The sequence below is a fragment of the Lithobates pipiens genome, unplaced genomic scaffold (genome assembly GCF_037356315.1).
Source record: "Lithobates pipiens isolate NorthernLeopardFrog02 unplaced genomic scaffold, aLitPip1_a1.2 Scaffold_22, whole genome shotgun sequence".
Classification (NCBI taxonomy): domain Eukaryota; kingdom Metazoa; phylum Chordata; class Amphibia; order Anura; family Ranidae; genus Lithobates; species Lithobates pipiens.
Genome location: NW_027507784.1, coordinates 80,755,245 through 80,774,883, shown reverse-complemented (window position 1 = coordinate 80,774,883; position 19,639 = coordinate 80,755,245). Strand labels below are relative to the sequence as shown.

Sequence of the window (19,639 nt, the reverse complement as noted above, 5' to 3'; positions counted from 1 at the left end):
ACAGACATGGCAGCCTATGTCTTTCTGACCATACAGCTTTCCTTTAACCACTTGACCCCTGGAAGATTTACCCCCTCTTCATGACCAGGCCATTTTTTGCAATCCGGCACTGCGTTACTTTAACAATTGCACAGTCGTGCAATGCTGTACCCAAATACCTAAATAAAATGTATGTCTCCCCCCCCCCCCCCCACCACCACCACAAATAGAGCTTTCTTTTGGTGGTAATAAAAAGGTGTAGCACCCAAAGATAGGATCCTGACCCCTTGACAACGTCCCTTTGGATGAAACGTTCCGGGGGGGGTACCTGGCATTGACGTCCCTGCTTCTGAGCGATTCCAGGTCACCAGCAGCTTTCTGTGGACGTTTTGTTTCTTTTTACATCTGTTATGCATCATTTACCTTTGGAATAAAACTACAGCACTATGGGAGTTATTTACAAAAGGCAATCCACTTTGCACTACAAGTGCAAACTACACGTACAAAGTGCATTTGGAAGTGCAGTCGCTGTAATTCTGAGGGGTAGATCTAAAATGAGAGGAAGCTCTGCTGATTTTATTATTTTAGCTTGCACATGATTGGATGTTGTTTTATTATTTTATTTGAATGTCCCCCCTCGGATCTACAGCGACTGCACTTCCAAGTACCCTTTAAGTGCAATTTCAAGTCATTTTTTTTTTCCTGGGCTCCAGGTGAGCTTATTTATTCCCAGTTGAATCCTGTGCCTGTACCATTAGTGTTAATGATTCACCGCAGTATCTCCAGAGGGCTTTTCATGTGTTTGAGGCTCTCTAGCTCCTGTAACGGCAGCCATCAAGTCCGGTGAGTATGCGATCTTACTGTTCGGGGTGGCTCATCTGTCTGGGCACGATCGTTTTACATCTTGATCACTGGGATGGTGGCCTCTACTACTGACTGTTATCTGATCTGATGAATTTCACATCTTTTATGGACTATTGTACAGTATATAACCTAAGTGTTCATTAATATTATGATTGCTACCTATCTGCATTTTCAATAGTTTTACACCATATCTTTGGGTGCTACACCTTTCTATTATCTATGTTCTAAGTTGGCTATACTGCTTATGTGTTGGCTGCCGGTGTTCTGTCAAAAACTGCCCCCCCATCGGATAGTGTCCGCCCTGTACTGCGTGGCGCTTGCGCAGTACGGAGTCTCCGAAGATGAACGGCCACTGCACACTCAGTCCAGGATCAAACCCCACCATTCAAGTGGACATACGGTAGCACTTAGTAAGAGGGCCCCTCGCGGGCTCGCTTCGCTCAGCAATTTTTTATTCTAACTCTATGTCCACTTGGATGGTGGGGCTTGAACTTGGACTCGGTGCGCAGGCGCCTTTCATCCTTGTCCTCTATACTGCGCAAGCGCACTACAGGGCAGACACTATCCGATGGGGGACAGATCTAGACACAACACTGGGATTGTTTTTTTCCATTTACTATTGCTGACACACAGCACAGAAAATCTTACATTTTCTTTTAGTGGTATTTGATTACCTTGCGGTTTTTTTTTTTTTTTTTTTTTGCGCTATAAACAAAAAAACAGACCATTTTGAAAAAAAAAAAAATATATTTTTTACTTGGTTATAAAATCTATGCAATAAAACCAATTGAAAAAAAAATAATTTTAGTCCATTTAGGCCAATATTTATTCTACTACATATTTATGGTAAAAAAAAAAAAGGGGGGGGAAAAAAACCCTTTTTAAAATCCCAAGTATATGGGATATTGTGGCAGACATTCTGACACTTTTTTGGGAATCTAATACACTAATAGAATGAACAGTGCTAAAAATACAGTATACTTCAAATTTGCCATATTTGTTAAGAGATGGTTTGTGATTGGCTGGTGACGGTTTATTCCTCCTCCTGTTTTTTGAGCCATTTGACATTTACCTGGCGATAAGGACACCCAACTGTTTCCTGACATTTTACAGTTTTATAATTGTAGAATCATTTCTATATTTAGTGCTTTGTTTATATGTCACCTGTGGAATCTCTTCCACATCCATAAAGGTCATGTAAAGTGTGTTTGTTTTTTTTTTTTTATTTTTTTTTTATTATTTTTTTTTTTTCCCCCTTTTATTTTTCCATGACCTGAAAAGCTGGTGGTGGACCTTGGTTGACTTTTCTAGGGAAATTATAGTAAATGTCACATTTTCCAGGAAACTTTTGTGGATAATAACCTTCTGTTATAGCTGTGTATAGCTAGATAAATGCTTCCCCTAATGGACATAGGAAAACGGCAATTGTCCGGCTATCCGTGAGCCCCTGCCCCAGAACAAGCATATAGTAAGACCTTAACCAATTTCAGACCGGAACCATATTGCTGGCTTAAGACCAGACAACTTTTTGCAATTCGGCACTGCATCGCTTTAACTAACAATTGCGCGGTTGTGCGACGTGGCCCCCAATCAAAATTTCCCACAACTAGAGCTTTCTTTTGGTATTTTGATCACCTCTGTGTTTTTTTTTTTTTTTTGTGCTATAAACAAAAATAGAGCGACAATTTAAAAAAAATGCATTATTTTTTTACTTTTTGCTATAATAAATATCCACCAAAAATATATAAAAAAACATTTTTTCTCCAGTCATCTTCCAGGACGGCACACCTGAGAGATGACTGGTCCACCTGACAGGAAACGCAATCAACAACAAGTTTAAAAGTCCCCACCCCTCCCTCAGACCCTCAGTTCTTGATTGTGTTTCCCACAGATGACAGCGAAACCAAGTTTCTCCTTTTATTTTTTTATGGAGAGGTCTGGGACCTCGCTTTTTCCTAGAGAGGATTATCCTTGTTTGTGGGGCTCAGCGGACAGGGTCTGCCTTTCTCCCTTGCAACCCCCAGAGACACCTGGGGGAGATAGTCCTCGCTTAAGGTCTCCTTTAGGAGCCCTGTTTGCAGCTTCGTGGGACAGGGGAGTTGTCCTAAACGTGCTGCTCCCCATTTGTGTTTGCCTACCTTGAGCGACTGTTCGTTGGTGGTAAGCTGCATTCCTCCAGTGCTGAACGCGGTGGCGTGCGTTCCAGCTCTACGGCGCAGGTCCGGAAGTCCGGATGCATCACTTCCGGCCATCGGATTTCTGGATGGAGGCTGGGAGGTCTGGACGCATTGGCGTGCGTTCCAACTGCACAGCGCAGGTCCGGAAGAGGCCGTACGTCACTTCCGGCCGACGGACCTCCTAAAGATGGCGCAGACCGGCGGGAATATTCAAACAGCAGAGGCTGCAGTGAAGCACCCCGGCTACTGTTTGTGAAAACGCCGTTTACCTTGCAGCACTTTCAAAGGCAAACAGGGGAACGCTCAGGACTGTGCCTTAACCCAGCGATTCTGCAGGGCAGCTAAAATCGTCATGGAACTGGAAGGTCCGTCTGAGCAGACAGCTATTGAGGTCGCCACAGGGGGTGAGTGATCAAGCTGTGTTTTGAGGGGCGGGGTACTCTGAGGTAGACTCCCCTTGGCCCTTTTAGACTTGAGTAGCTAATTGTTAAATTTCCTATTTTCCAGGGACTGAAGGCTCTGCCCAGGGGTCAGCCTGTAGGTCTATAGAAAAGGCTACTTCAAAGTCCAAACGCTGTGGTTATTGAATGCTAAATTAGCACAGGACCACAGCAAACCTTTCTGCGATAGGTATATCTTTAAACTCGCAGGCAGGGAGACCGCTCAGGTCGTGAAGGAAGGTAGGGCTTTACAGTCTGAAATGTTAGCCACCCTTCAATCTTTTCAAACTACTCTAGTGAAGAGCAGGATGAGAGTCCCTCTGAGAGAGAGATTCCTCACCCACAAGAAAATTTTTCCACATCCTATACAGAGAGCCAGGGCCAGGCCTCCCTATTGTCTGAGTGGAGGAAGGTCAGGTCCCAGAAGTTACTTCTGGGGAGGATTCGGACCAGGATAGCCAGGGGGAGGCAAAACATGGGGGTTTTTTGTTCCCAAGTGAGGATATGGAGGGTCTTTTAAAGGCCATTTACACCTCGGAGGATATCCAGGTCCCCTCTGCCCAAGTTTCAGCACAGAACAGGGTGTATAGGGGCCTAGGAAGGTTGCAGGCCAGAACCTTTCCCACCCACCAGTCTCTGAAGGAGATAGTCCTCAGAGAGTGGAAGGAACCTGAACGTAAGCTTCTCAGACTGTAAGCTTGGAAAAGAAGGTGTCCCTTTAAGTGTGAGGAGGAGGAAAGATTTTTTTTAAAAAAAAACCCTCGTTTGGATGCAGCCCTGGCACAGGTGTCCAAGAGGTCGGATTTATCCTTTGAAGATTCTGGAAATATCCAAGATCAGATGGATAAGAAATCTGAGACTTTACTAAAAGGGGCCTGGGAAGCGAATGCGGCAGCAATGGCGCCGGCCCTAGTTTCCGCCTGAGTAGCCAGAAATACAGACACCTGGCTTGGCAAATCAATAGATCACGTCTCCCGGGGTGAGGAGACTAAAGATATTTTAGAATCACTGGAGGTAATCAGTCGAGCGGTAGCGTATGTGGCAGATGCAGCGGTGGAGACTGTTAGGACCACAGCTAAGACAGCAGCACTCTTAAACTCCGCCAGGAGGGCCCTATGGGTAAAGACCTGGGATGGAGATTTCACTTCCAAATCCCGTTTGTGTGGCATTCCCTTTGAGGGTTCCCTGTTTGGGTCAGGCTTGGATCAGGTTTTGTCCCGATCTACTGAAAAGGGAAAGAAGTTCCCGGTAAAACCCAAGAGGGAAAGGGGTAAGAAATTTTTTCGAGGGCCCCACTCAAGGACTCATCATAAAGGGAAAGTTGAACAAAGGAAGGGGTGGAAAAGGAAAGGATAAGAGTACAATTCTTTTTTCCAGTTCCGGAACCTCTCAGAAAGAGGGTAAATGCGCCACCATAGGAGTGGGCGCAAGACTCAGCAACTTCCCTTCCCCATTGGAAAAGGATTACGCAGAGTCCATATATTTTAAATCTCTTAGAAGTAGGGTACAGACTGGAATTCCAAAGTCTTCCCCCACAGAATTTTCTAATTACCTTTCCTCCCAGGGACCCAGCCAGGGCAGCGGGTTTACTGGAAAATTTAAAGGAGCTGGCCGAGCAAGGAACCATTGCTCCAGTACCAGCCAGTCAATTAGCCCAGGGTTTTTACTCACACGTATTTGTGGTTCCAAAACCCTCAGGCAGATTTCGTTTAATAATAAATCTGAGAGCACTAAACCGTTACTTACTTCAGAAGAGGTTCAGGGTGGAAAGTATTTACTCAGTAAGAAAACATCTTCAGGCAGGAGTTTTTATGGTCACTCTGGACCTGAATGACGCATATTTACATGTACCCTTTGCTCCCGAGTATCAGAGATACCTACGTTTCGCAGTCCATATACAGCAGAGAGTAGAACACTGGCAGTTCAGAGCTCTTCCCTTTGGGCTGGCGGCAAGCCCAAGGTTATTCACAAAAGTGATGGCCAAGGTCGTAGCATATCTACACCTACAGGGCATAAGGTTAATACCCTACCTAGACGACTTGCTGATCTACAGTGTGGATCAGAAGCAAGCAGTGATAGACAGAGACATTGTCTTAGAGGTTCTGGAAACCTTGGGCTGGTTGGTCAGCCGGGAGAAGTCCTTACTGACACCTTCTCAGTCCAAACTATACCTAGGCTACCTGTTAGATTCACAGGCACAGAGGGTGTTCTTACCAGCGGAAAAGGTAGGGAAGGTCCAGAATGCGGTTGTCACCCTTCTCGAAAGAAGAGAAGCCTCTCTGAGATATATAATGAGACTGCTGGGCCTCATGACGGCCTGCATACCGGCAGTAACCTGATTTGGTGAAAGGTCGCCCCTGGGCCCAGGTAAACCCATTAGTCTTGACCATGGACTCCAGCGCTTGGGGCTGGGGGGCTCATCTGGTAGACCAGTATGCCCAAGGGTCTTGGAACCACAGCCAAGCCAGGGAATCCTCCAATTTCAGGGAGCTCCTGGCTGTAGGCAAGGCCCTAGACTATTTCCAACAGTAGCTGCAGGACAGAGAGGTTCAGGTCCTCTCGGACAACCAGGTCACGGTGGCATACTTAAATCACCAAGGAGGAACAAGGTCTGGCAAACTGAGGGGGTTAGCGCAGCAAATCCTTGGGGAAGCAGAAAGGAAGGTCCTTTCACTGTCAGCGGTTCATATAAAAGGCTCACTCAATCTACAGGCAGATTTCTTAAGCAGACAGCCCATCCTTCAGGGGAATGGGGATTGAGCAAAGAAATCTTCTTCCTGGTTTGCAGACATTTCGGCAAGCCAGAAATAGATTTATTCGCTTCCCGGAGGAATGCGAAGGTCAGCAGATTTTTTCTCCCTTTACAAGGATCAAGAAGCAAAAGGGATAGACGCTCTTGTACAGGTGTGGAATTTCAGGCTGGCTTATGCCTTTCCCCCACTGGTACTCCTTCCCAGAGTCCTACAGAAGTTAACCTACTCAAGGACAGACCTGGTGCTAATAGCACCCTGGTGGCCCAAGAGGGTTTGGTTTCCCACCATTCAGAGTCTCTCGGTAGCTCCCCCGTTGCATCTGCCGGTGCAACGAGACCTGCTCAGTCAGGGTCCAGTCTTTCACCCCGACCCGGGACGTCTCTCTCTGACAGCATGGCTATTGAGAGGGAAATACTCCGTGACAGGGGCTGTTCGGAGAGAGTGATAGACACTCTTCTCCTCAGTAGGAAAGGCGTTACCAGAAAAATTTATGCAAAAGTCTGGAAAGTTTTCTCCCATTGGCTGCAGTCTAAGGAGGGGGTTCTCCAGATGATACCTACCATCCTAGACTTTCTTCAAGAGGGGGTGGACCAGGGTTTTTCAGTCAGCACCCTCAAAGTCCAGGTGGCAGCCATGTCCGTGTTTTTTGATAGGAAGCTAGGACAGGAGCCGCTGATAAAAAGATTTTTGTTGGCCAGGGAAAGGGTAGTTCCAGTCAGGTCGGTCAGTTGCCCTCCATGGGACCTGTCCTTGGTATTAGATGCCCTAACAAGGGGGCCTTTTGAGCCAGTGGCTCAAATTTCTGTTAAACTTTTATCATTTTAAGTTGGCCTTCCTTCTGGCTATCACTACGTCCAGAAGGGTGGGTGATATACAGGCCCTTTCGATTAAAGAGCTGTTTTTTTGCGCATCCTAGAGGATAGGGTAATCCTCACTCAGGATCCTCTTTATTGGCCAAAGGTGGCTTCACTATTTCACAGGACGCAGGAGATTATTCTCCCGTCTTTTTGCCAGAATCCCAAGAATAAGGAAGAGGAAAGGTTCCATTTCTTAGATGTCAGGCGTTGTCTCCTAGCCTATTTGGAAAGAGTGAAAGACTTTAGGAGATCCAGTCACTTATTGATCACCTTCTCAGGGAAGAGAAAGGGTCTACAAGCTTCTAAGACAACGATAGCTAGATGGGTTAGACAAACCATATCTATTGCTTATAGGCAGGCAGGTAAACCAGTACCAACCCGCCTTAAGGCGCATTCAACCAGATCCCTGGCGACCTCCTGGGCAGAGAAGGCAGGCGCCTCAATCGACCAGATCTGCAGAGCAGCAACATGGACGAGCCATAGAACTTTTCTGAGGCACTACAGAGTGGAGCTGTTGTCCCCTCAGGATTTGGCATTTGGCAGGAAGGTCCTACAAGCGGTTGTCCCGCCCTAAAAGTAGGCCTGAACTTCTTGCTTATCCTCTCAGGTGTGCCGTCCTGGAAGATGACTGGAGAAAATGACCAGTTACACTTACCGGTAACGTCTTTTCTAGGAAATCTTCCAGGACGGCAGGCCTACTCCCTACCCTTGTTTTATTGGTGTGGTATATTGATTCCTCACAGAATGTTCCCTCTGACACCGGTGTGGGATTTTCTTTACCATAACTGAGGGTCTGAGGGAGGGGTGGGGACTTTTAAACTTGTTGATTGTGTTTCCTGTCAGGTGGACCAGTCATCTCTCAGGTGTGCCGTCCTGGAAGATTTCCTAGAAAAGACGTTACCGGTAAGTGTAACTGGTCATTTTTTTCTCAGTTTAGGCCAATACATATTATTCTATATATTTTTCGTAAAATAAATCGTAATAAGCGATTATTGATTGGTTTTAACAAAATTTATAGCATTTACAAAATAGGGGATAGTTTTATGGCATTTTTATTAATTTTTTTAGTAATGGCGGCGATCAGCGATTATTTTTTTATTGTAACTGCGACATTATGGCAGACACATCGGACATTTTTGGGACCATTGTCATTTATACAGCAATCAGTGCTATACAAATGCACTGATTCCTGTGTAAATGACACTGGCAGTGAAGGGGTTAACCATGGGGTGGCAGTGTAGGGGTTAAAGTGGGGTGCCCCCTAAAAAAAAAAAAAGGTCAGCGGCTACAAATACTGCAGCTGCTGACTTTTAATAATCGGACACTTACCTGTCTCAGGGTCCAGCAATGTGGGGGAATGAAGCCCCACCTCGTTCTCCGCTCGCGGTGCCGGCATTCTTACTGTGGGCACCCAGCTGTGGCTTCACAGCCGGGCACCCACTGCGCATGCGCAAACGGCGCCGGGCGCCGTGATACTCCGCACAGTCATCTGGGACATGTGACAGGTCCCAGATGACTGTGCGGCGCGAGAGGAAGTGATGTCACCAGCCTGGGCATTGAAGAAGGCAGACTACGAGGGACCCCCCTAGCAACAGGCATTTAGAGGTGAGTAAAAATGTTTTTTTTTTTTTTTTTTTTTAAATGAATTTTAAGCTATTTTTTTTTTTTGTGGCAACACCACTTTGTGTGTCCTAGGGGCGTGTTACTAACTGTGGGGGGCTGGGCTGTGTGTTAGTGAACACTGATCTCTGCTACAATCACAGTCAGCCTGCCCGTGACACGATCGCAGGTATCCCCACGGACTCGATCGCCTGGACTCACGGGGTCCTGACCGACGTGCGCCGCCGGTGGTGTGCACGCGATTGCAGGGCGGCAATTACAAATGGACATACCTGTACTCCAATTTGCCTGCCCGTGCCATTCTGCCGACGTACATCGTCGTGCGCCGGTCGGGAAGTAGTTAATGACCACAAAAAAAAATACACACTAGAGAAGCTTGAATTCCCTTATACTCCCACAATGAGTATTCTTAATAAGGTGGTTGTAAACCTCAGGCATGAAATATAAGCAAAGCATTTCCCTCTATAATGTCTCACTCCAGAGCACTAAGTGTCGTTTCTCTCTGGTGCTTCCTTCCTCTATCAGCATGAATCACTTTTGACAAGTTTTCCTGATGTCAAGAAATGAAAGGTGACAGTGGAGGGAGCTCCAGTGGAGGGAGCTCTAGCCTGCGATTGACAGCCTCAGCTCTGTTCCTCAGAGCTGTTTTGAAGGGGGTGTGTGCCTTCCCTCCAATCAGCTCTCAGAGCTCTCCTCACTGAGCTCTGCAGAGTGTAATTACAGCTCTACGCCCACTGCTTTGTGACCGCTCAGGCAAGCTTTATAAATTCTGGAATTTGAACAGATGTAGGGAAGACTGCAGATAAACAGGTACAGCTTATGTAGGATGATTTTTCATCTGTGTATCACCTGAGGCCAGTCACTTCACTGGGTATATGGAAAGGTTTACAACCATTTTAAAGTGTATGTAACTTTATAATCTATTTTTCACTATGTTTGGCGCCATATCTCACTGTGTACAGTTTTCTTATAGACCAACTCTGGGAAACTTGAAAATGATCCCTTCCAGTGGGGCTCCAGATATTCTTCTTTTAATTGGACAAGGTGGAGAGTGTGAGGCCACGGCTCCATCTCATCCAGTCAGAAAACCCTTGGCATTAGTTGAGAAGATGAAGAACAACCCGTGAATGGTGTCCCATGCCGAGTGGGCGACCCCGTGAGTTCACGATATACCAGGGCAGCCGCTTGGTATGGGACCTGAAAGCTAGAGGAGATCACTGGAGTTTCTACTACAGTGATTTCCAGCTTCTAGAACAGGCGTCTCCAATCTTTCTAAGAAAAGGGCCAGTTTAGTGGAAAAGAGATGGGACTTTGAATGAAGTGTGTAGTCAATAGTGAGGGGTCAAAAAATTGTATATTTAATATATAACGTGTTAAAAGATTTCATACAAATTGGTAACATTGGTCATAGTATAATTCATCTATATACATGAGAAAACATGGTAGTGCATGACGGTGAAGCGGGATTAGGACTATACCAACTCTGAGGGAAACTTCGGAGGGAACCAGCTACTAGATGGCTCAATTAGTCTTTCGCCCCTATACCCAGGTCGGACGACCGATTTGCACGTCAGGACCGCTGTGGACCTCCACCAGAGTTTCCTCTGGCTTCGTCCTGCCCAGGCATAGTTCACCATCTTTCGGGTCCTGCCACGTACGCTCATGCTCCACCTCCTTGGGCGGGCGAGACAGGCTGGTGGTGCGCCTGCTGGCCGTTGCCAGTGGCGGGATCCTACCTCAGCCGGGGGGGGGCCTGGCCCTCACCTTCATTGCACCACAGGGTTTCGTTCGAGAGGCCCTCCGACTCGCGCGCATGTCTGTGTTTCAAGACGGGTCGGGGGGGGACACCGACATCGCCGCGGACCCCTGGCGCCCGTGAGCGTGGGCCCTCCTGCCTCGGCAGCGCGGCTGGGGCCCAATGGGTGCAGTCCGCCCCGGCACCAACTGTGAAACTTTCCATTGCACAGTTTGTAATTGATAGTTATAATAATATACAGACATTCATGTGAATGAAGTTGAATACATGATCGGTATTACACATTGCATATACAGAGGCTCTACGCTTTTTGTGGAGTATTTGTATCCACTCTTCAAGAGCAACAATGTGTATATCTGAAACGAAACATATAAGTTTCAAGGTCAATGCTTTTGTATTGAAGTAGAGAAGTATAACTTGGGGGTAAACCCTAGTTGTAAAAATACTCACAACTACCGTGCAGTGAAAGTGCAACAATGAGAGCTGGAGGCTCCCCTAGGGGCATCTTTTCCAGGAACTGTGGCGGCATCTGCCACACGCGAAAACCCTACATGACAAACCCATGGGTGGACAGAACTCCAAAGGGTGGTAGTCCCTGGGGATGGTTGTATGTGTGACTGGAGACGTCTTAGCCCTTTAACGTTCTGCTCCACCGTTTGGTAGAGCACATTTTGAGTCACGCTAACTCATTGAAAAATGTGGACTGTAAAGGGTTAAGGGATTTCTATAAAAAAAAAAAATGTAAGCGTAAATAAGATGGCGTGTAAGCCAAAAAATAAAAATGTACTTAAAAAAAATGGTATTAATCTGTATCAGTGATGGTGTCGGTGAAAACAAAACCAACTGAATAAAACATTGAAAAAAATAGTATATACTGACCACACCCAAAGGGAAAGGTAAAATGAAGTACAATAAAAATGTGCGAGGGAGCGATGGGAGTAGAAAATGCCCCATCATTAATTTTAATGGGAGGAATCGTGCCCCATTGTTGACATTAATGAGGAGAGTAGTACCCCATTGATGCTGTCAGTAGGGGGAATGGTGTCCAATCATTGGTGTCAGTTTGTGGAATAGTGCCCCAAGGGTCAGATAAAGGCAAGCAAAGGGCAACACGCGACCCTGGGCCGCAGTTTGGAGACCACTGTTCTAGAGGGACCCCAGAGGTATAGTATATGGATAGTTACATTGGTGCAAGCTGGGTCAATGTAACTATGTAAAAAAAAATCTCCATACATGGAACTCTTCAATTGCTTGCTTAGGTCTAGGGGGATTGGGAAAAGTAGATTTACTTGCCCAATCCTTGACTCCCCTGTGCTGCTAGACCAGTCCCCGTAGCATCTTCTCCCCCATGCTCCAGCAGTCAAAAGCACTGATGTTATCAAGACTGAAGCAGGGTTTGTAGCCCTACATTGGACATGAGAACCCTAAGGGATATACCGGAGCATAGGAGCGCAGAGAAGAGCGCCATCACTGGGTGGGGGAGCAGAAGATTGGGCAAATAAAACTTATTTCATCCTCCCCTAGACCTAAATGAGCAATTAACCCTTGCAGTGCGGGGCTTGTTAAGACCCACGGCAAAGGTAGTTTTTGTTTTTCCCGGAGTTCAGCTTTAAACTGGCAGAATAGAAATGTACCGGTTCACCAAGATGTTGTAAAATAACAGTAGTGGTGTGCGTACACACAAAAGGCTGTGCGTTATTAGTCTTGTGGGTTCGCATTTGCGGCCATCGTTAGATCTTTATAGCTGCTGAGAAGTAGGTTAAGCAACTGTTTTCCAGTAAAAGGATGTGCTAGGAATGCCGCTCAATACTCCAGACATTCTTTTAATACGCCTGTAATGTGCCTGCTGACCAGTAGGTGGCTGAGTTGTATCCCGATGGCAACATTCACACAGAAGCTTTTCACTACGATTGCTATTCAGCTGTGGAATTTAAAGTGTATGTAAACCCCAGAAAAATAATGGAATCGATTGCTGTTTACCAGCTTTTAGATGTAGTTGCATTCGTTTTTCTGTTATTCTCCCAGGCTTTTTAGCACTTTTTTCCTATCCTAGGGTGACAACCCTCCTTCTCTGTACTGTAGCTCTTGAAGAGCCGTGTTGTCACCCCAGGACTACAGAACCCCCTCTGACTCTCATCCTCTCCATAACCTGGAGAGGGGAGGTGTTTGTAGTCCAGAGGTCCTCAATCTTATTGAGACCATGGGCCAGCAAATTCTTTAAAAACTTTCCATGCCTCAACAGTAAAAAAACAAGTGTAATAAAATTATGTGAATGAATGCAAAATATGTATTTAAATGCTAAAAGGCTCTGGATGTCACCATGGGGGGGGGGGGGTCCTGGGGGGGGGGGGTCAGAGGATTCTGTAGCAGACATTTCGGGTTTCCCTGTTAGAGATGGGTTTTCTGTAGGAGGCTGGGGGCAAGTGTGGTGAGATGATATCTCTGGAGGGACCAGGGGTGTATCCGGGAGACTAAAGACTTTGCAGAGGCAATGTCAGAGATTGAAGGGTACTGTAGGGGCTAGAAGGGCACTCTAGAGGGAGGTTGGGGGGCACTGAGACATTGTTGGAGGTTGGGCACACAATGGCAGGCTGGGGGGCTCAGTGACAAGCTGGGTGGCACTGTGGGAGCTTGGGGGGGGCACTGTAAGAGGTTGGGGAGCAATATCGGACACTGTAGGAGGTTGGGGGCATTATGGGGGGGTGAAAAGTCTGTGGCAGATTTGGGGTCCCTGTGGGAAGCTGGGCAGCACTATTAGGATTTTTAGGGAGCATGGCGGGAGGTTGGGGAGCACTATGGGAGGTAGGAGTTTAGGTTTTGTACCTGGCTGGAGTCCCTGGAGCTGGGAGACAGCAGGCCATGGCACAGTGGTTCCGAACCACGGCTGTAGTCTACAGAGAGCTGATAAGAGTGCAGCAGTAAAGTTATCAGCTCAAGATTTCTGGCAGGATAAACATACATTTTTTTTTTTTTTTACTAATGAACAAATAAGAAGAAAAAAAAAAAAAAAGGTTTCAACAGTATATATATTTAACAGGCCAAGAGGAAGCAAATAAGAGAAGTCCATTGTTTATGGTTTATATACACTTTAACCACTTCCCGGCCAGCCGCCGTAGTTCCACTGCGGCAGGTTGGCTCTCCTGCGCGAATCGCCGCTATTGTATGTCGGGCGCGTACACATCGATCTGTGTGCGCGCCCATGAGCTAGTGGGGGAGCCAATCAGTGGTCGCTCCACAGAGGCAGAACGGGAGCCTACCAATGTAAAACCAACAGATCCCCGTTCTGTCAGGGGAGTAGAAGGAGATTGTCTGTCTAGTGATTAGGCACAGCGATTTCCCTCTACTCCCTGTCGGTCCCCTCAGTTAGGCTGGATTCACACCTATGGCATTTTTTGTGCTTTTTGCATTTTGCAGATTTCCACTAGAGAACGCGTTCCATAGAAAACCATGTTAAATGGACTGTAGTGCAAATCTGCAAAATGCAAAAAGCACTAAAAATGCATAGGTGTGAATCCAGCCTTAAAAAGCAATTCCCTAGGGAAAATGTAACCCTTTGATTGCCCCTGGTGTTAACCCCTTCCCTGCCGGTGTCATTTATACAGGAATCTGTGCATTTTTATAGCACTGATCACTGTAAAAATGTCACCGGTCCCAAAAAGGTGTCAAGTGTCACATCTGTCTGCCGCAATGTCGGCGCCCCGCTAAAAATCGCAGATCACCACCATTACTAGTAAAAGAAATAATAATAAAAATGCCATAAATCTTTCCCTTATTTTGTAGACGTGATAACTTTTGGCGCAAACCAATCAATATATGCTAATTGCCATATTTTTACCAAAAAGATGTAGAAGAACACATATTGACCTAAACTGAGAATATTTTTTTTTTTTCGGTGGATATTTATTATAGCCAAAAAAAGTGTGTGTGTGTGTGTGTGTGTGTGTGTGTATGTATATGTGTGTGTGTATATATATATTATATAATAATGTGTGTGTGTGTATATATTACATACACTTTTTTTCCCCTATAATATCCGCCAAAAAAAATAAATATATATTCCCAAAATTAATTCATACCAGTCCTATGCAGAGCTTACAAATCTAAAAGTCTTTGGGCAGGTATACACTCTTCCTGTATGTCCTATTTAAAAGAAATCTATGTTCACAGCATACAATTTCATTTTGTAACATCAGCATTATAATAACCCTACAAAGAATAGTTATTATTGACAATCCAGTATAGGCTTACTTGAAAAATCTCCTTTCATATTGTGAACACTTGCCTGTCTGCTGGCTGTTTCTTTCCACAACCTCCTGTATTTCCTGCATGCTTTGCAACTTCTCATTGTCTAAGGACTACATGTCCCATGGTACCTTGCTGTCCACAAGCTTTGCTGACTCCACCTCCTCAAACTCCTCCTCTCAGCATCTCTGTAGTTCAGAAGGCAGGTGCTGTGAAATGTGTGACACGGCAGTGCTACTCGCAGGGCATAGCGACTACATGTCACAGAATTCGAGGAAGTAAATGCGTCAGGATCTTCACAAAGTAAGTTTGCAAACTTCAAGATCATTTGGGATAATAGGTGAAGGCTAGAAATACAATGTGGAAATGAATACATGATTTTACATGGGTACACTTTAAGCAGTAGCAAATTTAAAATTGTATCTAAACCGATGAGCAAAAATGTAAAATATTGCATTTTATCCCTCCTTAGATGTGGTTGCTGCATTAGTTTTCCTATTTCAAGCTTTTTTTATTTTTTCTCTTTTTTTTTTTCATCTGGTGATCCTGCCAATTACACACTTCCTGTTCTAGGATAACAACGCTCACTCACTGTGCTATCTATGAAGGGGCAGCATTGTCGCCCTAGGTTCCTAGGGCGACAACGCTGGATTACAAACGCCTCCCCCTTCCCCCTCTCCTTATCTCTCTAACATGGTGGTGGTGTTCCAAAACTGCCAAAGTTACTAGGACACTGAAGTTCTAATAGGATCAACAGGCATTTGTCTGGAGTTGTAGTCTTTATCAGCTGGTGTATCATTGGGCTCTCATTCAAGATAAATGATGAAACCAGCCAAAGGCTACAGAACAGGCTTGAAAGGGCCTTGTGTGACTGTGTCCCAAAAAACATCAGCATGACCTGCAATGTGATGGTGGATGGTGGTTGAGTTCTTGGAGGACAACCAAATGAGACAAGGAGAGCGTACAAACCGCGTATTGTACAAACTTTATATTCCATGAATTGTGAACCCAGGGCCCGAGTGCCGCAAACCAAAAGTGCTTACAGCTTAGCCGCCACAATAAGGATTTTTTTTCATCTTTCCATCTATTACGGTAGGTTTTCTGTCCTTGTTTTTTCTGCCAGTAAATACCTTATACGGCCCACTTCCTGTTTCTTGTCTGGCAAAAAGCTTAGGCTTATGACATCATGCACAGCGCGCTCTCTCACTCTCGTGCGAGTTTGCCAGGAAGGGAGGGGGTGAGTCATAAGAGGGCTAAAGAGCTGCAGAGCTGGAGGCGTGCCTCCTGTGTGTCTGTGTAAATCCAGGAAGTGAACAGGCATCGGCTTCAGCTGCCCACAGTTAAAATGGCTGCAGCCAAACTTGGTGGAGGGAGATTTCTGCAGCATATTTGGCATGTACAGAATTACAGTGTATATATAAGATAATATGCAAAGTGGTTGGAGGGAAGCTTCAGAATGGCAAAGATGTTTTTATTACAAATTATGTGAGCAGACTGCAGTTCCTCTTAAGTTGAAGTAATTGATAACTTGTATGATTTTTTTTTTTTATTATTTTTTTTTTTTACACTAGGAGTTTATGTACCCTCGCAACTCGCTATCCCGCGACCATGTCCTTCCTATGCACCAGAGTAACCGGGACGGGGTGGAAGACATGTCCTTGTTGGCTGATCTGCATGAAGCTGCCATCATGTTAAATCTACATCTCCGCTATCAGCAAGACAAAATCTATGTAAGTAATCGACTACTGTCCTCCGTTCATAAAAAATGGCAGTTTCCTCTGAAGGTCACCAGTGGTCTGCCAGTGGACAGAACTGACAAGTCTAGGTAGACCCTTTTTTTATTTTTTTATTGATTTAATGAGATCTTTTTCTTTCCTCCAATGATCTTCTGAATGTGTAAGGTGAAGTTATACTTTTTTAGCTAATCCAGAAAAATTGCAATTGAACCCTATTGACTGCTATGGCACCACTAACCTTTTTTTATCTCATACCAGCGCATATAAATGAACCACTTCAGGGGGCGGGTCAGAGAGTTACTTGCAGATAAGGATGGGACCTATTGAGAATTTTCAATTGCCTGAAAATTTTAGCAAAAATTTTAATATTTAATGGAAATTTTACAAAATTTGGTGGAGAAGGTAACATTTAGGTGGTTTGTGGTTTTTACTGATGCAGTGGGCTGTAAATGGCTGCTTGAGGGTTATTGGAAGCACCTTTCAACTATCGTGGACCTATTCTTCTATTCTTGGGCTGAAAAAGTGGCCCATTGTTTGTCTTGTTGGCCATTATTTCTAAAGTAAGTTCTGCATCTTTTAGTTGTGTTTTTTTTTCCTATACTTGTATCAAGTCCTGTGTTGAAACCAGTGTTGCCAACCTACCAGATTGAAATTTACAGCACGACACCCACAATTTACTGGCACAGCCAAGTTTTTACTGGCATTTTAGAAAATTTCAATTCAAATTTTAATTACATATTTCAATATTTAGGCTACAAACAAGTGCACTAGGCAAATAGCAATGTGATTTAAGGTAGAAAAACCCCCACATATTTTTGTTATTTTCGATATAAGTCCAAGTGGAGAGATTTCCCCCTCACTTCTTCTGTACCATAACCACCACAGAAAGTGAGGGGAAATCCCTAGGATCACCTGAATGTATGTCCCCAAATCTAAAGACCTCCTATCCCCATCACTTGCCACCATCACCCCCCCCTGCCGCCGTTGCCATCACCCCCCCCCCTGCCGCCGTTGCCATCACCTCCCCCCCCCCCCGCCGCCGTTGCCATCACCCCCCCCCACCACCGTTGCCATCACCCCCCCCCCCCCCCCGCCGCCGTTGCCATCACCCCCCCCCCCCCGCCGCCGTTGCCATCACCCCCCCCCCCCCTGCCGCCGTTGCCATCACCCCCCCCCCCCCCGCCGCCGTTGCCATCACCCCCCCCTGCCGCCGTTGCCATCACCCCCCTGCCGCCATCACCCCCCCCCCCCATCACTCCCCCCCATCACCCCCCTGCGCATGCGCAGTTCCAAGCTATTTTTTACTGCCACGTTTGTTTTATTACGGGCATTTATGGGCAGGGAGAAAAGTGGTCCTTTTTTTTTTCTTAGGGTCTGGTTGGCAGCACTGGTTGAAACTGATTACTCTCAATTCTCCACAAACATGCATCTCCACAATATAACCCTTTAAAGCTGCAGCAGCTTGACCCTGCCTTCATTTCATGTCCGAACATCTTTGGTCCTCATCAGTCCCCTTTCCTCCTGATCTGTACAGTTGTTGCCTTTCTTACAGGTATTCGGTTTCTCTGCAATCACTCCTATTGTTCCTGAGCATTCTATAAAAGAACGCATCCCTTTAGATGTGCATGCTCAATCGACTGATCGGAAGATCGCACAGCTAAAGTCTGCAGCACCCAACGGCCACCTTAGAAGAAAATGCACGTTTTTTTTTTTTTATTGAAGGGGCAAGCTTTTAAAAGCAGTTCCCGGGCAGGGTGCTATGAAGGTGTTTTTTTCTGGAGCCTCCCATTAAACTAGGAGCAAATTCCAGCAGTCAGGCCCAGTGGTGACATCACTAGGTCTGAAAAGAAGTATTAAAAACAAAATGATAAATTTTTCAATCTGTTCTTATTAGGAGTTTCCGAAAGAGGTAAAACAAAACGTACGGCGTACGGAAACAATGTAAGAAGATTACTTGGGAGGGTTACAAAAGCAAGGCAGAAGAGAATTATTTCATTGATTGTCAAGAACCGTGTAATCTAATATAATTCACTGTAAGCTGTATATAATACAAAGCCAGTGATTATATGGATCACACAACATGGAATGTTCCCTTACATTGGAAAATTTGAATTGAATGTTGGGGGATGGGGACAAAAGAATAAATGATATTCCCTCTCCTAGTTTATTTTGTGATATAATATTTTTGTTCTCTTGCAGACCAATATCGGCTCCATTCTGGCTTCGGTGAACCCCTACAAGCAAATTGCTGGGTTGTACGATGAAAGTGCCGTGGACTTGTACAGTCGGCACCACTTTGGGGAGCTGCCACCCCACATCTTTGCCATCGCCAACGAGTGTTATCGCTGCCTGTGGAAGAGACATGACAGTCAATGTGTACTTATCAGGTACGAATGTTCACACCCCTCATTGTTTTATCTGTTTATTTTATGAGCACGCTATGATTAGGTGAAAAGAATATTTCATCATATTTACTCAAGAAACTAACAAACATAATAAATGGCCAACTAATCCTTTTCACTTCTTAATATGGCATCAGATTAACCGCTTCAGCCCTGGAAGATTTTGCCCCCTTCCTGACCGGAGCACTTTTTGTGATACGGCACTGCGTCGCTTTAACTGACAATTGCGCTGTCGTGCAACGTTTTACCCAAACAAAATTGACGTCCTATTTTTCCCACATATAGAGCTTTCTTTTGGTGATATTTGATCACCTCTGCGGGTTTTTTTTATTTTTGAGCTATAAACAAAAAGACTATTTTGAAAAAAAAACAATATTTTTTACTTTTTGCTATAATAAATATCCCCAAAGAGATAGATATAGATATAGATAGAGAGAGAGAGAGAGATATATATAGATATATTATAATTTTTTTCCTCAGTTTAGACCGATATGTATGCCTTTACATATTTTTGTTAAAAAAAAAAATCGCAATATTCGTATATTGGTTTGCGCAAAAGTTATATCATCTACAAAATAGGGGATAGTTTTAAGGCATTTCTATTATTTTTTTATTAGTAAGGGCGATCTGCGATTTTTTTTCTTTTATTGGGACTGGGACATTATGACGCTGATTCACTGTGTAAATGACACTGGCAGTAAAGGGGTTAAACACTAGGGGGCGATCAAGGGGTTGAGTGTGTCATCGAGACCGCCTGGCACTCGCATCGGCTCTGGGGGCGAGCAGCGGGCATGTGCGCGCATCTAGTGGCCA

At 45.2% G+C, this 19,639-nt stretch overlaps 1 protein-coding gene across 1 annotated transcript in view; it reads left to right on the top strand.

Moving 5' to 3' along the window:
* LOC143923858 (unconventional myosin-X-like) overlaps window positions 1–19,639 on the top strand; it is a 253,802-nt gene that overhangs the window by 92,293 nt on the left and 141,870 nt on the right. The window contains exons 3-4 of the mRNA XM_077447780.1: window positions 16,260–16,418; window positions 18,624–18,811. Of these exons, the coding sequence (XP_077303906.1) occupies window positions 16,260–16,418; window positions 18,624–18,811 (347 nt within the window). The remainder of the gene's footprint in view (window positions 1–16,259; window positions 16,419–18,623; window positions 18,812–19,639) is intronic.